The sequence below is a fragment of the Panthera onca genome, chromosome A1 (genome assembly GCF_046562875.1).
Source record: "Panthera onca isolate mPanOnc1 chromosome A1, mPanOnc1 haplotype 2, whole genome shotgun sequence".
NCBI lineage: Eukaryota > Metazoa > Chordata > Mammalia > Carnivora > Felidae > Panthera > Panthera onca.
In genome coordinates, this window is record NC_138339.1 from 34,820,845 (window position 1) to 34,844,315 (window position 23,471).

Here is a 23,471-nt window from a genome sequence, read left to right on the forward strand (position 1 = left end):
CATGACAAAAAGATATTCTGGGAGAACAAATTACATGGCTAAGTAAACTTCGAGGACACTGCATTAAACAAATTAATAAATAAAACACTGTGTGTGTGTGTGTGTGTGTGTGTGTGTGTGTGTGTGTGTGTGTTAAATATTACAAGACTGTAAGGTACTAATGCAGATATCTGTGCCACTCCCAGGTGACCTTGACTGTGGACCTCTGGATGACCCTCCCCTTTTCTTCTGGTGATGTCCCTAGAAAACCTAGAGCAGACTGCAAATTGGCAACCTGAATGCCAAATCTGGCCTGATGGTTCAGTTTCACTTGGCCACACAGTATTTTAAAAATATTTAATACACACACACACACACACACACACAAACTCACACACTTAATCTACCATTTAAAAATTGAGAGAGTTCACCAAAGATTTCTTGATTTCCAGCTGCTTTTAACAAAAGGCCAAGCAAAAGTAAGCCTGCATTCTAGCATGGCCTCTCTGGCTTAAACTGAGTATGGACTTCCTTGTCATGCCGAGTTGGACACTGTGGAAGGCATGGGCCTTGCACTAAGCCCCATAGAACACCTGCATGGCCCTCTAGGTGTTTGAGTCTGTGACCTTGGTGGCTGAGGTTGACCTTGATGGCTGAGGGAACCTCACGTGTGGTAGAATTCTGTGGGAGAAGAGCTGATGTCATAAGCTCGTCAGACTGGGTGGATTGGCCATGGACGGTGGGTGTCCGTGGAATGGAGGAGACCTGGGCTGAGTGGCTGGCAAAGTAGCCTGGGATGTCAAGCAGGGCAAGGGGTAGTATTAAGAACAGCTCTGCTATTCATCAGTAGGGCACACCCAGTTCATACTGATTTTCCATTTGCTTCAAAATTTCCCAACTGCTCCCCATGGAGATCTTGACATGTGTGTTGAGAAATAAAGAGCTAAGAGCAAAAGCTAAGACAGTGCAGATGATTTTTAAGTTGCAAAATATATTTTTTAAATGAAGCCTATTTGGGGCGCCTGAGTGGCTCAGTCAGTTGAGCCTCTGACTTCGGCTCAGTTCATGGTCTCACGGTTCCTGGGTTCGAGCCACACATCTGGCTCTGTGCTGACAGCTCAGAGCCTGGAGCCTGCTTCAGATTCTGTATCTCCCTTTCTCCTGCCCCTCACTGCTCGTGCTCTATCAAAAATAAATAAATATTAAGAAGAAGAAGAAGAATAAATGAAGCAAACTATTTGCTAAAAGTTCTCCCAGAAATGCACCATGCCTGAGAAGGATTACATGGGATTCGGCTATCAGTGCAGCCAGTTGCCGCACAGAAAACCCAGCTTTTCTTCTAAGCAAACCAGTGCCTGCCCTTGCCAGCCAGGGGAAAAGGTCCTCAGAAAGCCTTGCCTAGTTTTGTAATTTAAACTCAGACAAAGAGAACAAAGGCCAGATGGTTTTCTTTGATTTACTCTTCGCAGTGGGTTGCAAGTCAAGAGCATGAATTACTAAGTAAGTTCAGTTTTCTTTAATCTTAACACATTGCTATGCAACAGCAGTAAGCTAATAATTAAGGACCGATCTGCCTCCTCCGGAAGCTTTGAGCTACAGTGATGTGACTTCATGTTTTTGGCTGATTGGGTTTCTAAGCTTTCATAAACATTGGTCGAAATCAAATGGGCAAAAGGGAAAACCCTTAGCAAATGCATCTGAGAAAAGGAAGATTTCATCCACAACTAGATATGTCATCATTTCCATCATTTGCATATTTTTGGCATGATGTAACTTGACATTTTGGGCCACTACTAGAAAGTAATGTAAATGCAAGCTATTTGTAGCAAGCCCACGACCTGCAGTCAGGATTTCTACTTCCAAACATCTAAGAAAAGTCTTTAGGGGAAAAAAAAAACTTTCTGCAAAATAAAAACGAGTATTCATTATACACATATCCAAGTGGGATTTATCTTTCCGTTAGATTTTTTTCTTCTACTTTTTTGTTGTATTGGAATATCTGGGAATCTGGAACTTTCCCTCATTCATTACTATTTTTGAAATTTGTTGGCAATTCGAGTACAATAGGAGTCATATGTCTTACTTTACTGGGGACACGATAGTGTGACTCTGGGAACTCTAATAATTAGATGTTGGACTTAAAATTTTTTTTTAAATATTTATTTATTTTTGAGAGAGACAGAGACAGGATGCGAATGGGTTAGGGGCAGAGAGAGAGGGAGACACAGAATCCGAAGCAGGCTCCAGGCTCCGAGCTGTCAGCACAGAGCCCGACGTGAGGCTTGAACCCACGAGCTGTGAGATCATGACCTGAGCAAAGCCAGACGCTTAACCACCTGAGCCACCCAGGCGCCCCTCTTACATTCTTGCTATCCCATTTACATACACTTTTCTGTCTTCTTAACAGGACATTTTGCAGATTGCAACACATTCTTTTTCACAAGTGCATAGCAATCCATTATATACGTATTATCATTGATTTAACCTGTTCCCTATTGATGGCCACATAAACAATTTCCAGCTTTTGCTGCAAAACAACCCGGTAGTGAGTATCAGTCTCTCAATCCTCATATTAGAAATAGGCATATTTTTGTGCAGCGTGCGTAAGATAAACTCCAGAAGGGGACTCCCCGAAGTGAAGGGTATATGCACGTGTGCTTTCAGAGCTAGAGCCCAATCGCCCTCCAGGCACGTGGACTCAGTAGTAATGAATGTAATGGATAAGAGTCCCTGTGTCCCCAAACCCTATCTTGCCGGGACATTACCAAAAATGTTTTTGTAGTTTCCAAATTTCTTTGTAAAAAAATCTAATTTCCGTGTAGTTTCATGTGTATTTCTCGGTTGTAAGTGAGGTTGAGCATCTTCTATATTTTAGAGCCATTTGTATTTTCTATGCAGTGTCTGCTCATGTTCTTTATGATTTTCTTTGGGGATATTGGCATTTTTCTAATCAATTTGTAAAAATTCTTTATCTAAAAATTAGGCCTTTGTCATACTTGCTGGAAAGCTTTTCCTACCAGTTTATCATTTAATTTGCCTTATTGGTTTATGTTACCTTTTGGCAAACAGAAAGTAAGCATTTGATGTAGTCAAATTTAATGTTTTCTTTTCTGACCTTCTCTGAGATCATAAAAAAACTTTTTTTCTAGTCTTTTATGGTTTCATTTTTTTACATTTACTCAGGTGGTCTGTTTGGAATTTATTTTGGAGTAGGATGAGTTAGGGGTTCAGTTTTTTCCAGTCAGCTTGCAACTTGTTTCAACAGGTTGCAATTCATCCTCAATACAAACCCATGGCAACATTTTTAAAATTACAAAATTTCTTTATCTGATATAAACAGAAGACTGTCTCCCTAGCCATTGTGGAAAGACAATTGGTCTTAAGGTCATTGCGCAAGAAATTTAATTTGCAGGTAGAGTGTGTGTTATGCAAGATAACGCCTGACACCTGACAACTGAGTCTGACCTTCTTTTCTCGAATTAGGAAGAGAAAGAGGAGCAATTCCTGGGGGCACCTGAAGCTAATCAGGGTAGCAAGCCTAAAAGCCAATTGTAAATCCCAGGCCTGAATGGGGTTCAAGATACGGAGCCCAAATCAGGAGACGGGAGAACCAGCAGAGATGGCCGAGCTTGGGGAGTCAGAGAGTAGGTTCCAGGAGGCCTGGGTGTGGCGTGGGTGCCTGAGGAGAGCTGATCCTTTGGAAGGGGCAAGGAGGAGGAAGATTTTGCATTTCTAAGCAGCCCTATTGTAATTCTCCGTGGGATGTCGGAATTCCCATTAAACTCTCACCTACACTAGGTTGGGCCCAGAATCCTAACAGCTGAGAGAGGTTAGCTCTGGCCTCAGAAGTATGGACTGAAATAAGCTTTCTGAAATAATTCAAGTAAATCTTGGGATAGCGTTATTATTTTATAAATAAAAATCTTTACCTCTACTAAATCATATCCAAATGTAATGGTTGATAAATTGGTAAATTAATGCATTCCCTCTTCGTCTACATTTATCAGATACGTGCCAGGCAATGTGCTGAGCTCTGGGAAATAGAATAAGGTGCAGGTCCTTTCCCTCCAGGTGCGTATCTAGATGGGGTACGAGTAGGTCAGCAGCAGAGACTGCAGAGCGGTGAGGTGCTCTGGAGTTGCATGAAAGGCCCAGGAAGGACACCAAGCCAAGTTCTTCATAGAGTTTGCTGGAACAGGAGGTGATCAAGCACTGCTTCTTGTCTAAAATCCCTACTCTCTTTATGTAGGTAAAGCTAGAGTTATAATTTCAGAATTATAATTCATGTTACTCCACTTGTCATCTGTGTGGTAACTTTCTGCCGGGGATCGGGGGAGATCTAGTGCCACTCCATCTGCATAGAGATTCTTAGTCTGAGCATGGATTTCAGAGGGTCTGTTAACCCCTTAAAATTGGATGCAAATTATACGTGCGTGCTGTTTATTTCTGGGGATAGGATCATAGATTCCATGAGAATCTCAAAGGAGAGTGCGATCCCAGAAAGCTTAAGAACCAGTGACTAGGGGCACCTGGGTGGCTCAGTCGGTTAAGTGTCTGGCTGGTGATTTCAACTCAGGTCGTGATTTCAGGGTCATGGGATTGAGCACTATGTTGGGTTCCATGCTGAGTGTGGAATCTGTTTTGGATTCTTTCTCTTTCACCCTCTGCCCCTCTCCCCTGCTTGTGCTCTCATTCTCTCTCTCTCTCTCTCTGAAAAAAAAAAAAAAAAACCAGTGGCTAGATTTTCTTAAACCTAATTAAGGATCTCTTATCTTAACATTTTAAAAACATTGTAATCAGACCCTAATCTAGAGATGTGTGTGGTTCCTAATACCTGGCCCCTTTTAAACCTCTATCCCTTATCCTTTTTCCAGCTTCCTCTCTCCCTGTGCAAAAAGAGGAACAGAGCTGGGTGGCACTTTACTCTTTTCCTGTCTTTATCTTATTTGGCAACCCCATACTTAACGACAGTAATAATGTAAGCAACTCTGTACTTAATTGTAATAATGTGATATTATCAAACAGAATTGGAAATTCACATTCCCAAGACAATCTCTTATGTTCACTCAGGCTTTTGGTTCAGAATGCTCAAGTTCAAAAATCATGTTCAACACACATTGAGCAAAGACTTTGTTTTTTTTAGTTTTTTAATTTAATTTAATTTTTTAAAGTTTACATCCAAACTAGTTAGCATATAGTGCAACAATGATTTCAGGGGTAGATTCCTTAATGCCCCTTACCCATTTAGCCCATCCCCCCTCCCACAAACCATCCCGTAACCCTCAGTTTGTTCTCCATATTTATGAGTCTCTTGTGTTTTGTCCCCCTCCCTGTTTATATTATTTTTGTTTCCCTTCCCTTAAGTGTATCTGTTTTGTCTCTTAAAGTCCTCATATGAGTGAAGTCATATGATATTTGTCTTTCTCTGACTAATTTCACTCAGCATAAATATCCTCTGGTTCCATCCACGTAGTTGCAAATGGCAAGATTTCATTCTTTTTGATTGCCGAGTAATACTCCATTGTATATTTCTTTTTTTTTTTTATTTTTTTTAATGTTTATTTATATCTGAGACAGAGAGAGACAGAGCATGAGTGAGGGAGGGGCAGAGAGAGAGGAAGACACAGAATCTGAAGCAGGCTCCAGCCTCCGAGCTGTCAGCACAGAGCCCGATGCAGGGCTCCAACTCACAGACCACGAGATCATGACCTGAGCCGCAGTCGGACGCTCAACCGACTGAGCCACCCAGGCACCCCTATACCACATTTTCTTTATCCATTACATCCATCGATAGACATTTGGGCTCCTTCCATACTTTGGCTATTGTTGATAGTGCTGCTATAAACATGGGGGTGCATGTGTCCCTTCAAAACAGCACACCTGTATCCCTTGGATAAATACCTAGTAGTACAATTGCTGGGTCATAGGGTAGTTCTATTTTTAGTTTTTTTAGGAACCTCCATACTGTTTTTCAGAGTGGCTGCACCAGCTTGCATTCCCACCAGCAGTGCAAAAGAGATCCTCTTTCTGGCATCCTCACCAACACCTGTTGTTGCCCGAGTTGTTAATGTTAGCCTTACTAACATTAAGGTGGTATCTCATTGTGGTTTTGGTCTGTGTTTCCCTGATGATGAGTGATGTTGAGCATTTTTTCATGTGTCGGTTGGCCATCTGGCTGTCTTCTTTGGAGAAGTGTCTATTCATGTCTTTTGCCCATTTGTTCACCGGATTATTTATCTTTTGGGTGTTGAGTTTGATAAGTTCTTTATAGACTTTGGATACTAACCCTTTAACTGATATGTCATTTGCAAATATTTTCTCCCATTCTGTCGGTTGCCTTTTTAGTTTTGCTGATTGTTTTCTTTGCTGTGTGGAAGCTTTTTATTTTGATGAGGTCCCAGTAGTTCATTTTTGCTTTTGTTTCCCTTGCCTCTGGAGACATGTTGAGTAGGAAGTTGCTGCGGCCAAGATCAAGGAGGTTTTTGCCTGCTTTCTCCCCAAGGATTTTGATGGCTTCCTGTCTTACATTGAGGTCTTTCATCCATTTTGAGTTTATTTTTGTGTATGGTGTAAGAAAGTGGTCCAGGTTCATTCTTCTGCATGTCGCTGTCCAGTTTTCCCAGCACCATGTTGCTGAAGAGACTGTCTTTATTCCATTCGATGTTCTTTCCTGCTTTGTCAAAGATGAGTTTGTGGGTCCATTTCTGGGTTCTTTATTCTGTTCCATTGATCTGAGTGTCTGTTCTTGTGCCAGTACCATACTGTCTTGATGATTACAGCTTTGTAGTATAGCTTGAAGTCTGGGATTGTGATGCCTCCTGCTTTGGTTTTCTTTTTCAAGATTGCTTTGGCTATTTGGGGTCTTTTCTTGTTCCATACAAGTTTTAGGATTATTTGTTCTAGCTCTGTGAAGAATGCTAGTGTTATTTTGATAGGGAAAGACTTTCTTTATGTAAGACATTGTGCTCCATGCTGAGGGAGAGAGGAGGGGAGCAGGGAATACAGATGAATTAAACCCAGTGCCCACTTTCATGGCGATAAGACATTTTGGAAAAAAGCACAAAGCACAGTAGGGATTCAGAAAGTGATTATTTCTTACTAGAAGATGCAGGAGAAAAAGTCATGAAGATATTCACGCTGGACAGTATTTCTTATCACTGAGGATGCCATAGACTTTTTCCCTCCAGTAACATTATCCTCTGTTTCTGCACCTTCAGAATGAGCTGTTGGGCCTGGAGGCTAATACCTGATTAGAAATACCCAGAAAATAAGCTTGGAGAAAAATTAGCCTTTTCATGGCTAATGACAAATGGCACAGAAAAAAGGAGTGGGAACAACCAATATAGGAAAAATTGTAAAGAACATTGTTCTTTGAATCAATGTAAGAATTTTTGAAAACTGATATTAATAGGAAATCTTTATCATCATTAATGCCATATCATTATTTTAAAAGTCTGGCTTTAAAGCAATTTAAGGCAACATGCATATTTCCTAAACATCAAGAAACAGAAAAATAGTTTTGCTAAAACTATTTACAGGCTGTGAGCGCTTTTCTAAAGTGTAGATTGAGGAGTGTGTGTGTACATTTTCTTCTTACTAAATCATCTATAATCAAGCATTTACTACTGACAGTCATAACTGAAATTTGTACAGTGCTTTTTTTTTTCTTTTTAGATCAATGCTTACAAGGCAGTTTCACATTCATTATAAGTCCTGTACAGTACATTGGCGTAGGCTAATAAATTTTCTTATTCTCTGTTCTTAGGGTGAATCAGCACCTGCCAAACTTTTGAGACAGCTCATGGCTTAGAGGAAGCCTCATCTAAATAAAGGCCGGCTAAAGTGACATTGCAGGGATTTAATCCTTCTCTGGCAGCCCGTGTGACCAGAAGGCTGATTTGCAAGTTTCCACTCTCCTAGGGTCCAGATCACTGGGTCTCGGGGGCCCTGAGGCTGGCCAGCAGGAGAAGTGCAAAATGAAGGAGGTCAGAAGGGAACGCCAGCAGCAGGGACCCGGGGGCCTCCACGGGGCTCTTATACACCACAATGAAAGATTCTCCGGCCATCAAAGGAAATAGCAAACTGGAGGCTTTGTCTTGGGACGCAGCCACCTTCCACAGAGCATCAGACTGCATGGTGGGCCAGAAAGTTCCTGGAGCCTGAGCCGGAGAGTGGTTATGGTAACTGGATGTGCGGGCCTATACAGTGAGAGCTGGGAAGTGCCACGTGAGGGAAGGTGGGAAATGTCTTGAGTGAGGTGGGTGGCTCCTGGCCTGGCTGGGCAGACTCTGCTGGCCCGTGTGCCTCTGCCCCCCTCAGACCAAGAAGGGGTCTGCTCATCAAGGAGCCTACCCCGATCTGCAGGCCAGCTGTCACAGACACGGGGCTCTGGCAGGCCCTAACTCCCATCTCCCATCCCCCGGGCCCTTGGCACTGCTCCCCGAGCCTGCCTTCGATTGGTGCCCTTGGCCGAGACGGAGATGTGAGCCTGGGGTGGACGATGACTGCAGTGTACGTGAATGGAGGCGGCCTGGTAACCCCCCACTATGCCAGGTGGGAGCGGCGGGATAGCGTGGGAAGTGGCTGTCAGACGGAGTGCAGCAAGGAGGATGAGGAGGGGCAGCCCCGCCAGCTGACACCCTTCGAGAAGCTGACCCAGGACATGTCCCAAGATGAGAAGGTGGTGAGAGAGATCACGCTGGGGAAACGTATTGGCTTCTACAGAATCCGAGGGGAAATTGGAAGTGGGAACTTTTCCCAAGTCAAGCTCGGGATTCACTCCCTAACTAAAGGTAGGATCTGACCTTCCTGGATTGTCTCCTGTGGTATCAGGACCTAGTGTGGGGACAGGGTTAGGAGGCCAGAGCCAGGGAAGCAGGTGAAGCGACATTCCGGTGGCCCTGCTGGGCGCAAGCCCTGTGCCACACGCCTTCCACTGTTCCCTCAGTTGGTTTCCACAGTAATGGTGTGAGGTCAGGATTTGTATTTCCATTTGGAGATATGGAGACTAAGATCCAAAGAAGTCAAATGTGGTTTTTGGCAGTTCAATCTCAGAGGATTTTGACTCTAAAACCTCTCCCACTGTACCGTGTGGATGAGCTCACTCAACGTTGAGGGGACTGTGTCCAGTCAGGCCATGGAGAAGTGGGGTGGGGTAGGGCTTGGTTCCCAGGCAACTCATATTCCAAGTCCTTATTTATCACTTCTGTTTGTGTTTGTGTGTCAATGCAAATGGCACAGGAGGCCTCCCAGGTCACCACTGCCAGTAGCTAGCAGGGTTCAGTCTCCCCTCCTCACCTGAGGCTGCTACTTCTGTTATCTCTGGGGGAAAGACTTTTGATCTCAGGACCTTCTCTGCTTCAGTCTACTCTGTTCTCGTTGTTGCTTGGCTCCTTGCCGTCTAGCAAAGACCCATGTTTCCCTGGATCCAGACACTCAGGACCCCAGACCAGCAGTGCCCACGACTCTGGCTTCAAGGAAGAACTCTACAGAGAGCCCAGCAGCCCTTTGTTGGCTCAGCCCAGTGTGGACTCTCCCCCATGCCACGTGTAACTTAGCCGAAGCCTAGGGATTATCATAAGGGAGTTGTAAGGCAGGAAAATAACATTTGTGACTTGATATAATTTACCAACTTCCTAAAGCCCATGGACTCTATCCTGTTCCTGAGAGTACTGTACTGACATCTTCTCACCATAGGCCCAGCCTGCTACCCTATCTCCAGTGTCACTCTTCTCTCATATTAGAGTTGACTCTCATTTTCTTCTCTGCTCCAACCTTCAATTCCATCTCTATGTTTGGCCCCTATATAAAAGTCACCCCCGCCCCCCAACACATATACACACATGTGCACACATGCATAGTCCCAAGTCACTGGAGCTCCAAGTCTCCTGCCGTCTTGCTCAGAGCCCAAGCATCTGGGTTCACATCCTCACATCTCGGCTACTCACCTTGCTTCCCTGGGTAAATGACAGTACTTCAGCAGACAGTGACAGTGCTGACTTTATCCACAAAAGTAGGTCTAGTGCTGTAACTCGAATCTAATTGGGACATGTGTTGCTTTTCAGTGGTCTGGAGCAAGAATGAGAGACAAAGGGGACACAGGGAGACGAGGGGCCAGAAACTGGGAGAGAAGACATGATTAGGAAGGGGAGAAGAGAAGTTGGGTAAAGGCAAAACAGGGGAGGAACTCAGAAAGGGGAGCATGTCCAGTGCATCAGAAAGGCCACAGGGCAAAGGCTGAGCAAAGGCTACCAGATGTGGCCAACTTGGAGCTTTTTCCTGGGTGTGAGTTCAGGTGTTAGATTCCAGTGGTGAGGAAGCAGCGTGGGGCAGTGGAAAGAACAGGGATTCAGAATCAGATGAATTTGTTTCAGGTCCTGGTTCAGTCCCTTCCTAGGCACTTACTCTTTGGTCCCTAGTTGCCTCAGCCATAAAATAGAGATAATGATTCTTACCTTAGAATTGTTGGGAAAATTAGAAAAAACATATACAAAGTATATGGCACATAGTAGCCACTCAATAAAGGGTAGCTATCATTGGTGCAACTCGATTTTTTTACTTAAATACACTTACTTCAGAAGGAAATGTAATGTTATTTAAATAATGAAAAACCAACGTCACTTGCTATGAATAGAAGGTAATGGCAAAAACAGATATGATGCAAACAAATTTAAAAGACTTATTTTTTATTTATGTATTTGCCCAGCTTTATTGAGACATAATTGGCATATAACATTGGGTAGGTTTAAAATATGCACCACAGTGATTTTATTATGTCTGTATATATTGAAAAATGATTACCTCAGTAAGGTTATTTAAAACATCTGTCACCGGGGTGCCTGGGTGGCTCAGTCGGTTGAGTGGCCGACTTCGGCTCAGGTCATGATCTCGCGGTCCGTGGATTCGAGCCCCGCGTCAGGCTCTGTGCTGACTGCTCAGAGCCTGGAGCCTGTTTCGGATTCTGTGTCTCCCTCTCTCTCTGACCCTCCCCCGTTCATGCTCTGTCTCTCTCTGTCTCAGAAATAAATAAACGTTAAAAAAAAAATTAAAAAAAAAAATAAAACATCTGTCACCTCACGTAGTTAGGATTTTTTGTGTATGGTGAGAACTTTTAAAATTTAGTCTCTTAGGAACTTCCACAAAGTTTTGAAGGAAAACCGCCAAGTAACAAAAAAGTAAAACATTCCAAAAACCGATCTGAGACTTTCTCTTTGCCTTAATTAGGAGAATTCAAGAATAACTGAAGCAGGAATAGTGTTTTTATGCTGTGCATCAGTGCCATTTAAGGCAGTTTCCACGCACAAAAATCATTTTGCGCCCCGTGAGTGTTACCGGCTCCACTTTGGGAAACACGGACCTCATCTAGCCCTCCCGCGTGTCCCAGAAGTGACATGGGTTCTTCCTGCAGCCTGCTTTCTGCCGGCCCTTCTCCCTGTTCAGACGGTGCCTAAGAGAGAGCCATGTCATTAAGTAGCAGAAGGGCATGGAGTGAATATTGTGGAAAGACACTGGCTTTGGAATCAGTGAGACCTGGGTGGGATTATTATTCTTTTTACTTCTGTGTGACCCAGAACAAGTTACTTTATCATTCTGTGCAATTTTTTTAATGTTTACCTATTTATTTTGAGGGGGCAGGGAGCACGAGCCGGGGAGAGGCAGAGAGAGAGGGAGAGAGAGAATCCCAAGCAGGCTTCTCGCTGTCAGTGCAGAGCCCGATGTGGGGCTCAGTCTCACAAACCGTGAGATCATGACCTGCCCCCAAGTCGTGTGGGACACTTAACTGACCGAGCCACCCCGGCACCCCTGCGCCTCAATTTCTTCATGAGTAAAATTTAAAAAGTTAACACACTGAATATCTACCGTGTGCCTAGACAGAGCCACACTAACCATTCATCAAATGCTATTATTAGTCTGATTTTTCGAAAAAGTCTCTGTTCTTTAGGCCTGCCGAGTCACACATAGCTGGGTTCGTGGAACAGAAGCCTACTCAGATTAGCTTGTGTGTACGAGGGGAATTCTGTGGGCCCACAGCAGGGAAGCAGAGCCGGGTCTCAAGATATCACACTCTCCATCTCTTCTTTCTCTGGGGCTCGCGGTTGCTCATTTCTGCGTCCCTTGATGAAAGTCTTGCCTCTCTATACTTCCTTCTGCAGAGTGGCTTTCTCTGCGTGATTATCGGAAGACGCACGGCCACGAATGGTTGTTGCCAGTTCCACGTCTACACGATGTCCCAGCTTTATTACCCATCTCCATACCACCAGTTTCATTCTATGACAGCTCGAATTTTGAGGAGAGAGAATGTGACTGCTCACCCGCCAACCGATGACAGGCCGCCACTGAGTTCAAGGGCACGCCTGCATCGGGTCAGCGGCAGCCTCTAGGGCCACAGGTCCCACGGCTCTCTCAGCAGAGCCTGAGGTCCAAAGTAGTGTCTCTGAGAGGGGAGAGTAGAGAGCACAGCAAATCAACGGACACATCCGCCGTAGAGCCGATAAGCAGCTAAGCACAGAAATCAGCGCAAGCCCTTAGCAAGCAAGCGTCTAAGTCTGCAGACAGGCTGTTAAGTAAGGAGGGCAGAAGAAGATGCATGACAGCAACAACTGGCATTTACATGGTGACTTCCTGCTCAAGTGCCGAAGGCTTCTCGTCTGTTGTATTACAAAATTAACTGAATTCTAGTTCCTTGAGTTTCAGAGAACACGGCATTTTTCTGCTGTGCAAGTTGGGTGCCTCAGTGGCCTCACTGACATGCTCTCCTCAGTGCTGACCCACCACAGAGTAGCCCTGTTGTCAAAGGTTCAGTGTCACCCTCTGGCTATGGGACATATGTGCAAAAGAGGGGGACGGAGGCCAAAAGCACAGGGGGTGGAAAAATCAGTTCAACAAGCAAGTTTGAACAATAGAAAACTTAATGGCAGGTAATTGAGTGACAGAAAAGGAAATCCTGGGCCTCACTGGTAGGCCCATCCTGTAACGGGCTCGTCCTGGCTCCGTGCCCCGCCTCTCTTGGGTTCTGCCTTCAGTGGGCCCCCGGTCAGGAAGGAGCAGGAAGGTGAGCATAAAGGGAGCTGAGAGGTTGGGCGGGGGAGCAGGGGGAGCCCCCAGATGCAACGACAGGGAAGGCTCAGGAAAGAGGAGGGTGGTTCAGGTCCTGGGAAGTGGAGTCTCAGGGACCCGAAGAACTGGCCTGAGGAAAGGAGGAGGGACATTTGGCCACCCTGAGCTGACTGGAAAGGAAAGAGAGAAGTAACGTTCCTTCCAAATCTTTACCTCTGAGAGAGGAAGGAGATTTACCAGCAATTGGCTTAGAAAGGTTCGCTGGGAATTTCAAACAGCTGTCCCATTGCCCAGCCACATCAGATTGTACAATGTGGACAGTGATTGTGTAAGTATGGTCCCCATCAAAGCCAGCTGGCCTGGAATTGTCGTCAGGCTTTCTAGGCCATGGGGACAGCCTGGACAAGACAATGGAGGAGATTCCCAGGAAAGCAGAGAGTTTCAGTGCAGGGGGAGGGCGGGGGGTGGGGCAGCTCCTAGGACAGTCGTTTTCAAAGGGCACCAGCTGTTTTGGATCTCTAGAAGGAAGGCTCCAGTGGAGGCCCCTGTTGGCTGGAGTTTATTTTTATAGCTAACAGCTTAGATTCCCTTGGGCCTTGCAAGCTGATAGGGCAGAGCTATGAGTCCCCTTTTAAGCTGATTAGAAATTTCTCAAAAGAGATGATGCACTCAGCCTCTGAATATTTTATGTTCCATCTGTTGTCACAAACAAAAGTAAATGAGGCCACGGGTGCCTGTCCCTTTCTCTGTTGCTGCCCTTCCTGACCTCTTCTTCCCTGGTCTTCCTGTGTATTACTCTAGTCTCATGTTTCTAGAACCCTTTCTTCTTCTCTCTCAATTTACTTATTCATCAGTTTATTCATGCCCCCTCACCTTCCTTTTTAAAAATATAATAAACACTCCCGTACCGATATTTTGTTCTGGGCCTTACAGAGTCGAGTACAATGTGGTGGTAGCCTATTAGGAACTCACAGTAGGTACTGGAGATGGGATATGACTGGAAGGTGTGGCCGCAGAGTAAGGTAAATGGGTGTGTTCAGCTGTGCTCAAGGGGAGCAGGAAAGGGTCATTGACCGGGACAGGCTTGCAGTAGGCCTAGAGGTTTATGAAGCGCATGGAGGTTTGAGCTAGTGAGGGGAGTATTTGGAAATTTAAAAGGAATTCGGCAAGGGGGATGCAGAAGGTGACACAGGCAGGGACTAGATCATGGAGAGTCTTCCTGTGCATTTGGGTTTTGTCATTTAGGTATTGGGGAGCCACCGAAGAGCTTTAAGCAAGCAATTAATACAAAGTGATTAATATGATCAACTTTCAGTGAGGAAAGCAAATTGAAGTTGGGGCATGACAAGAGTCAGGGAAGTCAGAAAAAGTATTAGTCTAATAGTCCAGACGAATGATGATGTCCATCTCAACTAAAGAAGTGACAGGAAGGATGGAGAGAAGGAGATGCATTTGAGAAATATTTCAGAATATTGGAAAACCCTGTGGCCAGTTGCATGGGTGACAGCAGGAAGGGAGAAGAGGTATTGAAAGTGATGCCCAGGGTCCCATTTATTTAGCAACTCAGAAGTGGGTAGTGACTATAGAAAAAGAAGCAGATTTGAGAGGGAAGATTTGGAAGCACTGATTTGGGGGAACATGAAGGTCATGGAGTCTAACGGCCACCCTGGAGCCTGAGGGAAAGTAGGAACGGGAAATAAAGATTTGGGGCTTAACACATCCAGGGGGTAGCGAAAATCTTGGGTGTTCTGGTTACAGGCTCCTTGGTGTCATTGTATCATTTTGATCCTTAGAATTTCCCCACATGGGTTATAAATAGTAAACGTTCAACTAAACATTCAACGAATATTTGGTAACTTAAGTTAGTATAAAATGCCTCATGAGAACCCAGTGGGGGCAGGGAAGAGATTTTAGAGGGAGCAAGGCATGGCAGTACTCTCTGGTAAGTCCTCTCTGTTGTCACCTCCTGGCGGACAGGACTGGGGACTAACTCAGTCTAGAGTAAAGCTTCATAGAGAAGGCTCATGGATTTTAAAGAAATGATACCTCCTCTTGAACACATTCATTAAAACAGCAATTAAAGCTTGTTTTCTTATTTTAAAAACGGTTTAAAGCGGCTTTGGTGAATCCATCCTAAATAGGTCCAATATTGGAAATACTGTAACCAAAAAATGCTCATTGTGGGTGTTATTTATCATGCAAAGGACTAGAAATCCCTTATGTGATCCAATGATATAAGAATTGCCAGGTAAATGAGAGCATATACACTGGATAGAAGGTTACACAGCCATTAAAAATCAGGATTAATGAAGAGTCTACAGTAACGTGGAAGGTGCACGGAAAAGAACAGTCAATGAAAAAGCAAAGTGCCAAACTGAGTTTACTCTGTGACGATATTCCTCACCCTGGGTTCTTGTGAGGTTAGATCAGAGCCTTCATTCCACAAATATTTGTTCAGCACCTGCTGTGTAACAGGTGCTCTTCTAGGGACTGGGAATACAGCGGGGAACAAAATAGACACCAGTATGTGCTATGAAGCTTACGTTCTACTGGGGAGAGACAGACAAAAATAAGTCAGGAAAATATTCATTATGTTACATAGTGGTGAGTGATAAGAAGGAAATCAAGCAAAGGGGATAGGGAACAGAGAAGGCCACATTTTTAGATACGTTGGCAGGGACAGCCTTCCTGAGGGGGTGATCCCTGACCTGAAAGAAGGTCACCGCCCACAGATGTGGGGGAGAAGTGGTCATGCGGAGGGGGTAGCAAGCCTAAGGAGGGGGTGTGACTGTAGTACTCCAGGAACGGCCAGAGGGATGAGGCCATGGGACAGCAGTGACCAGATCATGTGGGGTCATTATGTCATAGGAAGGACTCCGGCTTTTCCTCTGAGTGAAACTGGAGCCAAGCATGGAAGTGACACGATCTGGCTTATGCTTTAATAGGATCGCCCTGGCTGCTCTGTTGAAAATAGACTGCGAGGGGTCAAAGGCAGAAAAGGAGAGATCAGGTAGGTGTCTGTGCCAGTTATCCAGGCAAGAGATTAGTGGTGGCTTGGAGCAGGAAGTTAGCGGTGGAATGCTGAGAAGCGGCTGGATTCTGGCTGTATCTAGTAGGCATCTGCTGACAGATTCAAAGCGGGGTGTAAGAGAAGAGTCAAATCCTCAAAGGTTTTGGTCCTGACAAGTGTAAGAATAGAGTTTCCGTTTACTGAAACTGGGGAGACTGTAGGAGGAGCACGTCTGGGGGTGGGGGGAGGAGACCCAGAGTACGGAACATGTTGTGTCGTACGTCCTTTTACACATCCATTACGCATACGTGTTGCGGCCTCACCCACGTCTCCAGGCACCTTACCACCTCGGTGCATGCAAGCCTAACCTTCACATGCCAGTCTCGCTATCTCTCTGCCTCTGGACTTTCTCTGGGTTCTGGAGCCTGCTCTTCCCGCAGGCATGGGAGGCCAGAAGGAGAGGGGAATTTACATCCCCCAGGAGTGGCCAAAAACCAGTTACTGGCAGTAGTTGATCCATAAATACGCCAGCTCTTCTTGTGATATCAAGGCACAGTAACTCAGCAGGATGACCGATAACTTGCTTAGTAACACATCATTTACTGGCCGTCTTTCCTTTCCCATCTCGGTTTTTCATTCTTCTATCTGTATTTCCTGGGGTTATCTCCTTCGTAAACTACTTGCACCTGCATCCCTGCCTCGGACTCTGCTTCAGGCAGAATCCAAACTAAGACAACTAAGTGGAGAGGTCATGCAGGCAGACATGCTTCTGCATCTGGAATCACCAGGGAAATGGTTGTAGGGAGGGAGTCCAAGGACTGTGCCTCCAGGTAGCCAACACTCAGAGGCTACCGAGATGAAAAGGACACAGCAAAAGAGGCTCAGAAGTAGAAGAGGCAGGAGAAAAGACACATACCATGTGCATTCACTAATATGTGGAATCTAAAAAACAAAACCAACAGACAGACTCTTAAATATAGAGAATAAACTGGTGATTACCGGAGGCAAGGAGGGTGGGGGGGGGGGATGGGTGAAATAGACAAAGGGGATTAAGAGGCACAAGCTTCCAGTTATAAAATAAATAAGTTACGGAAATGGAAAGCACAGCACAGGCGATATAGTCAATAATAGTGCAATAACGTTGCATGGTGATGGGTGGGGAGTACTTACCGAGGTGAGCGTTATGTGCAGAACTTGAATCACTATATGGTACACCAGAAACTAATATACCATCGTATGTCAGCTATGCTTCAATAAGAAAAAAAAAAAAAAAAAAAAACACAAGAAAGAGGGAAGAGAAATGCCATAGAAACCAAGTGATAAAGGTGTTTCAAGGAGAAGGGATAAAGCCTAAGAAATAACAATTGGTCTTAGCAAATTGGGGGTCATTGCTGACCCCGAGAGGCCTCCAAAGTAAGGTGCACATTCCCTAGGGGATGCCCAAGATGATCACTGGATAAGGGAAGGCAATATTAGAATTTCCGGGGGCACCTGGGTGGCTCAGTCAGTTCAGCGGCTCACTCTTAATTTTGGCTCAGGTCATGGCCTCTCAGTTCGTGGGTTCAGGCTCCACACTGGGCTCTGTGTTGACAGCTCGGAGTCTGCTTGGGATTCTCTCTCTCCCTCTCTCTCTCTCTGCCCTTCCCCCGTGCTCTCTCTCTCTCTCTCTCAAAACAAATAAATAAACTTGGAAAAAAGAATTTCCATTTATATTTATTTGTCACGATATCTTTTGAATTTCCATGATTATATATACATTTAAAATGTGTATATTAGTACACGTATATTATATATATATACATATATACATATATATGTGTGTATGTATATATGTGTATATATATATATATATATATATATATATATATATGTATATATATATATACACAGAGAGGGCCACATTTATTTGAGATAAGTTGGCAGAGACAGCCTTCCTGAGGGGGTGATCACTGATCTGAAAGAAATAAGGTTGCTGCCCACAGATGTGGGAGAGAAGCGGTCATGCAGAGAGGGTAGCAAGCCTAAGGAGGGAGTGTAGTACTGTAGTTCCTGTAGTAGTCCAGGAACGGCCAGAGGGATGAGGCCAGGGGACAGCAGCCACCAGATCATGTGGGGTCATTATGTCATAGGAAGGACTCTGGCTTTTCCTCTGAGTGAAACCGGAGTAGTGCTCAAAAATATTTCATGGGTAAAGAAAGCCAATCAAAAGTTGTGTGGACCAATACCCCAAGGTATCAGGGCCTTTCCTGCTTCAAGATCTTCTTTCCTATACATCCCTACCACTAGAACCTTCCCTCATTGCCTCTCCACTACATTCTTCTAGCTGACACTTAGTCAGATTCCAGGGAAAGCACAGCCTCTTGCTTTTCACCCACATCACCTCCCTCACCTTTACCCTGCAAGCCTGCTGTGCCTAGCATCTTCCACCTGCCTCTCCAGATCCACTCTCCACCCCCCATTCTGCTCTCTGCCCCAGACTGTGTTATGTCTCTGTAGTTCTCTGGGTTCCAGTTGGCTTTGGTCTCTTGCAGGGGATCAAAGGAACGAGAGGGAGGGCCTGATACCTATTCTCCCAGCCCCTGGCTCTGTGTCTGTAAAGACGATCTTAGATCCTCTTGTGGCAAATTTTTTACACCACACTCTGTGTTCTAATATCGATTTTCTCCCCTTTTCCCTTTGGTCCTCCAGATATATTCTGCCTGGTTCACTTTAAGTTTAAAAATGTGAATTAGTTGCTGTCACTTAGCGATTGGAACGTTTGCATAAAAATTCAGAGGTCTGGCTTCTCTTGAAAAAAATCAGCTGTGACAACACCGAGTCTCCGTGGCAAACAGCAACAAGTGTCTGGAGTTGAGTTTGCACCAGGGCATGTCCTCCTCAGGACACCGTGGTCCCCACTGTTCCCGGTTGCTTTATGCAAGCTCGCCACCCTATCACCACCCTGGCCTCTCGAGATATTCAAGTCTGCAAGTCCTAGTTTAAGGAATGTGTTGCCCACTACATGGGACCTGTGTCAGACTCCTGACCAGATTTGGAGAAAGGGGAGGGTTACTCAAGTGTGTCCAGTCTCTCTCCCTCCTGCCAGCACCGGGAGAGTCCTCTCTCTGGGATCTCCCAACCCGCCAACCTGCTCCCAGGCCTATTCTTCTATCCGTTTCCCTCAGTGCAGCCCGAGTACTCATTCAGACACGGAAGTCAGATTATCACTCTCCCGAGAACCGTGGACTGTCTTCCCGCTGTCCCACAGGCAAAGCCTAGGTTTCTTAAGGCAGCCTCCAAAGCCCCAGATTTTCTGATCCCGCGTACCCCACTGGGCTCCCTTCATTCTCTGTGTCCAGCACAGTGGGCTCCCGCTCGAGTCCTTGAGCACACATGGTGTCCCTCTGTCCCTCGCCTGGGCCTGGCACACATGTGATCCCACAGCCACGTGCCTGGCCTCCCTCCTCACCTCTCGGTCACGGCTCAAATGTCCTTTCCCAGGGAGGCCTTTCCATGCTCCACCCGCACCCCTTCCTCACACGTGCTGCACTTGTAATATGGGCTTTTTAAAAGTCTCTGTCCCTTGCTGAGCTGCAGGGACTGTGTCTTCCTCACTGCCTGGCACGTTGTGTCCGTGCTCACGGAACCCTTGTTGAAAGAGTGGATTTGGAGACCTCGCTCTCCTTGGAAGAGCAGTTTCTTTCACTTAGTGACAATCCAGGATACTGGAGCCTTTTTCATGTTTTCTATGATCATACATTTATGTTAGGAGACATGGCAATAATCTGATTCGACACCAAGTAGAGGAAACAGGTGGACAGGAGTAAGGCCCGGGGGGATCCAGGGCACAGAGTTTAAGAAAGGCCTCCCTAGGGGCGCCTGGGTGGCGCAGTCGGTTAAGTGTCCGACTTCAGCCAGGTCACGATCTCACGGTCCCTGAGTTCGAGCCCCGCGTCAGGCTCTGGGCTGATGGCTCGGAGCCTGGAGCCTGTTTCCGATTCTGTGTCTCCCTCTCTCTCTGCCCCTCCCCCGTTCATGCTCTGTCTCTCTCTGTCCCAAAAATAAATAAAAAACGTTGAAAAAAAAAATTAAAAAAAAAAAAAAGAAAGGCCTCCCTTGGGGCTCCTGGGTGGCTCAGTTGGTTGAGCGTCCGACTTCGGCTCAGGTCATGATCTCGCAGTTTGTGAGTTCGAGCCCCGCGTCAGGCTCTGTGCTGACAGCTCAGAGCCTGGAGCCTGCTTTGGGTTCTGTGTCTCCCCCTCTCTCTGCCCCTCCCCTGCTCATGCTCTGTGTCTGTCTCTCAATAATAAATAAACTTTAAAATAATAATAATAATAAAAAAGAAAGGCCTCCCTCTCGCAGCTCCTCTCCTGCCTTATTCTGGTCCAGGCTCTGGGAGGGCAGCCTTTGCCAAGAGCCACTCAAATATAAAATAAAATAAAAAAATGGGGCACCTGGGTGGCTCAGTCAGTTAAATGTCCAACTCCTGACTTCGGCTCAGGTCATGATCTCATGGTTCATGGGAATGTGTCGGGCTCTGTGCTGTCAATGCAGAGCCTGCTTGGGATTCTCTCTCTCTCCCTCTCCCTCTGCCCCTCCCTTGCTTGCTCTCTCTCTTAAAATAAATAAACTTTAAGAAATAAAAGAAAAACAAAAAATAAAATAAGACTCGAATTGTGCTCAAAGGAGGTTTGTGACAGCAGCCTGACCTCACCGCGACCTGATTCTTGGGTGCCCGCCACGTGGGTGACCACGTGCCTCTGCCTGCCACGCAGCAAAGAGGATATGCACCCTAACAGGAGTACGGGTCAGGTTCAGGGTCAGGATCAGGGAAGAGCGGCGGTGGGGGCTCTTCTGCAGCCGATCTGCCAGGTTAAAGATGGGGCTCATCATTCCAGCTGTTAAAATAGCAGCTCTACCTAACAGGCTACCCAAAACCAAGAGTTTCTGCTTCTGGTAAGCAGGTGGAGTAAATCTTATTCCTAAGGACGGAACAGTAGAAAAGACATGACGTGGAGGCAGAAGGCCCAGACGGCTGGTAGTGGCAGTGCATCCCTGGGGCCAATGGCCCACTGAGGTGACACAAAACCCCAAGGGTTCTGCTCCGTTGTGACTCGCCTCCTTCTTCCCTAGTGTTGCCTCCTCTAGAGCAAGCATGACCTCAGAGACCAGAGAACCCTGCCCCTTTCCATTCCAGAAGCCCCGAGGACCTACTTTAATATATAAACAGCACTCCTATTTTTAACTAGCGGCATCTATTTTTGCGCCCACAGCCACTGTGCCCAAGTTCTTCAAAGCAGTTGTGGGTCTTCAGGGGCCCTGCAATCCTGTTTTCCCATTTACTTGCCTGGAAACTTCTTTCTTCCTAATACAAAATGTGGTCCAATTCGAACCAAAAAAAAAAAAAAAAAAGAATTGTTTTACTTTGGAGTAGATTCACCGTGTTCAAACAGTAACCATTTTTATTATGCAATATATGTTAATTGATTAATTGTAGGAAAATCAGAGAATACAGATAAGTTAAAAAAAAAATTAACGGAAAACCACCCGCGATCCCCCTATTAATAAAATAAGTATTCTAAACTTTTTGGTGAATAACTTGCCAGACTTTTTTCTATGCAAATGTGTAGTTGTATTTTTTTCTCACTTGTTCTGTATTGAACATCACTTCATGTCAATTAATAAAAATCAGCATCATTAATTTGACAGCTGCATGGTGTACCATTATAGAGATGGATGGACCACACTTCATTTTAGCCGTCTCTCTTGCTGGGTGCTGTTCCCAATGTCACCAAAGTCTTCTGACATAGGGAGTCTTGTGCCCATGTCAGATTATTTCTTTAAAGTTAATCAACCAAAGCAAAATGGCTGGCTTAAAACATGCAGCCATGCTTAAGGCTCTCAATACATAACAGTAAACTGCAGTCCAGAGCCATCATACCAGCGAACCCTCCCGCCAGCCACACGTCACCCTGCCGGTCAGTCTCGTGCACCCCCTGACCTCTGCACAGACCTCTGTGTGGCCCGTACTCTTACATTATGTGCTTTGTGCTGCCAAAGTCAGATAAAACGTAGCCACGTGGGAAGAGGGAGGAGGGGGAGACAGACAAGGAATCAGCATCTATAGGCCGGTGTGCTGAGATTATCGTAAGGAGAATACACGGAATTGACGTCCTGGGACTGGTTCTGAGGCTAGCCTTGAAGGGTAATCAGGAGTTACCTGAGTACAGAACAGGGAAGCAGTGACGAGCCAAGCAGAGGAAATGATCCAGATGGAGGAAAGGTCCCAGCATGGATGTTCAGTCCCTTTTCAGGGAACAACAAACAGTTGTGTAACGTTGTGCGTGGGGCTGCGGGGACTGTGGACAGGAACGATGCAGGATGAGGCAGAAGAGGTGGGTTGGGTCTGATGAGGGGGAGCTTTCTGGGCTAAGCAAAGAAGCTTACACTTTACCCAGACAACTAGATAAAGATCATCAAACTGAAACTTCCTTGGAAGACAGGAGTCTTGGAAGTCCGGAAGTCCTAGAAGACAGGAAAACACACAAAAGCTGTGTGTGGAAAACTCACACCGATCCCAGGAATGAGCACTGTTGTGAGCTCAAGGAACTCCCGTCTGTCTGTCATCACCACTGACGAGCTCCAGGAGCCTGGGAACAGCCATTTAACCTCTGTGTCCAGTAAAACAAAGGGGCCCATGTGGGTTCCTCACACTTCTAACTATCTATGTACCTGTGAACATGGGCACATCGTCTCTCTCTCTCTTTTTTTTTTTTCCCCAGAAAAGGTGGCCATTAAGATCCTGGACAAGACCAAGCTGGACCAGAAAACCCAAAGGCTACTGTCCCGTGAAATTTCCAGCATGGAAAAACTGCACCATCCCAATATCATCCGTCTGTATGAAGTGGTGGAGACCCTATCCAAGCTCCACTTGGTGATGGAATATGCAGGGGGTGGGGAACTCTTTGGGAAAATCAGCACTGAAGGGAAACTCTCAGAGCCAGAAAGCAAGCTCATCTTCTCCCAGATTGTGTCTGCCGTGAAGCACATGGTGAGTGGATGTGAGGGATGGAGTCTTGCCCCCACGCGGCCCACAGTGGGAGCGTGGGCTCCAGTTGGCCACTCTCCAAGCGTCCCGGAAGCTTCGGTCCTGCAAAAGGCAGACAGTAGTCCCTTCTGTGAGAGTCTAGACGAGATTACACTCTTTGCCCCCATCTCGTCACTGCCAGACAGCTGGCTCCACGCTGCTTTGGGGCCCTGTCTCCCTGCCTCTGTGTCTCTCTGCCCTCTTACCACGTCTCACATTCCAAATCCTCTCCACCCTTCATGATTCTGCTCAGTTTTGTCTCTCTCTGGAATTTTCTTCAATGTCACGTCAGCTCATACAGACCCTTCTTGCCTTTGGTGAATTCCTCCAGCTCTTGCTGCCTCTGTGCTCAGCAGATTA

General features: G+C 45.9%; 1 protein-coding gene across 5 annotated transcripts in view; it reads left to right on the plus strand.

The window, feature by feature from the left end:
• The window catches only part of NIM1K (NIM1 serine/threonine protein kinase), a 64,129-nt gene that overhangs the window by 38,205 nt on the left and 2,453 nt on the right, over positions 1-23,471 (plus strand). For 4 of the 5 annotated variants that reach the window (XM_078445352.2, XM_060634558.3, XM_078445345.2 and 1 more), the window contains 2 exons: positions 7,745-8,771; positions 22,807-23,075. In XM_078445352.2, the coding sequence (XP_078301478.1) occupies positions 8,480-8,771; positions 22,807-23,075 (561 nt within the window). In that variant the 5' untranslated portion in view covers positions 7,745-8,479. Of the gene's footprint in view, positions 1-7,744; positions 8,772-22,425; positions 22,705-22,806; positions 23,076-23,471 lie in introns of those variants that run through there. The other variant, XM_060634561.2, reaches the window with a different exon arrangement.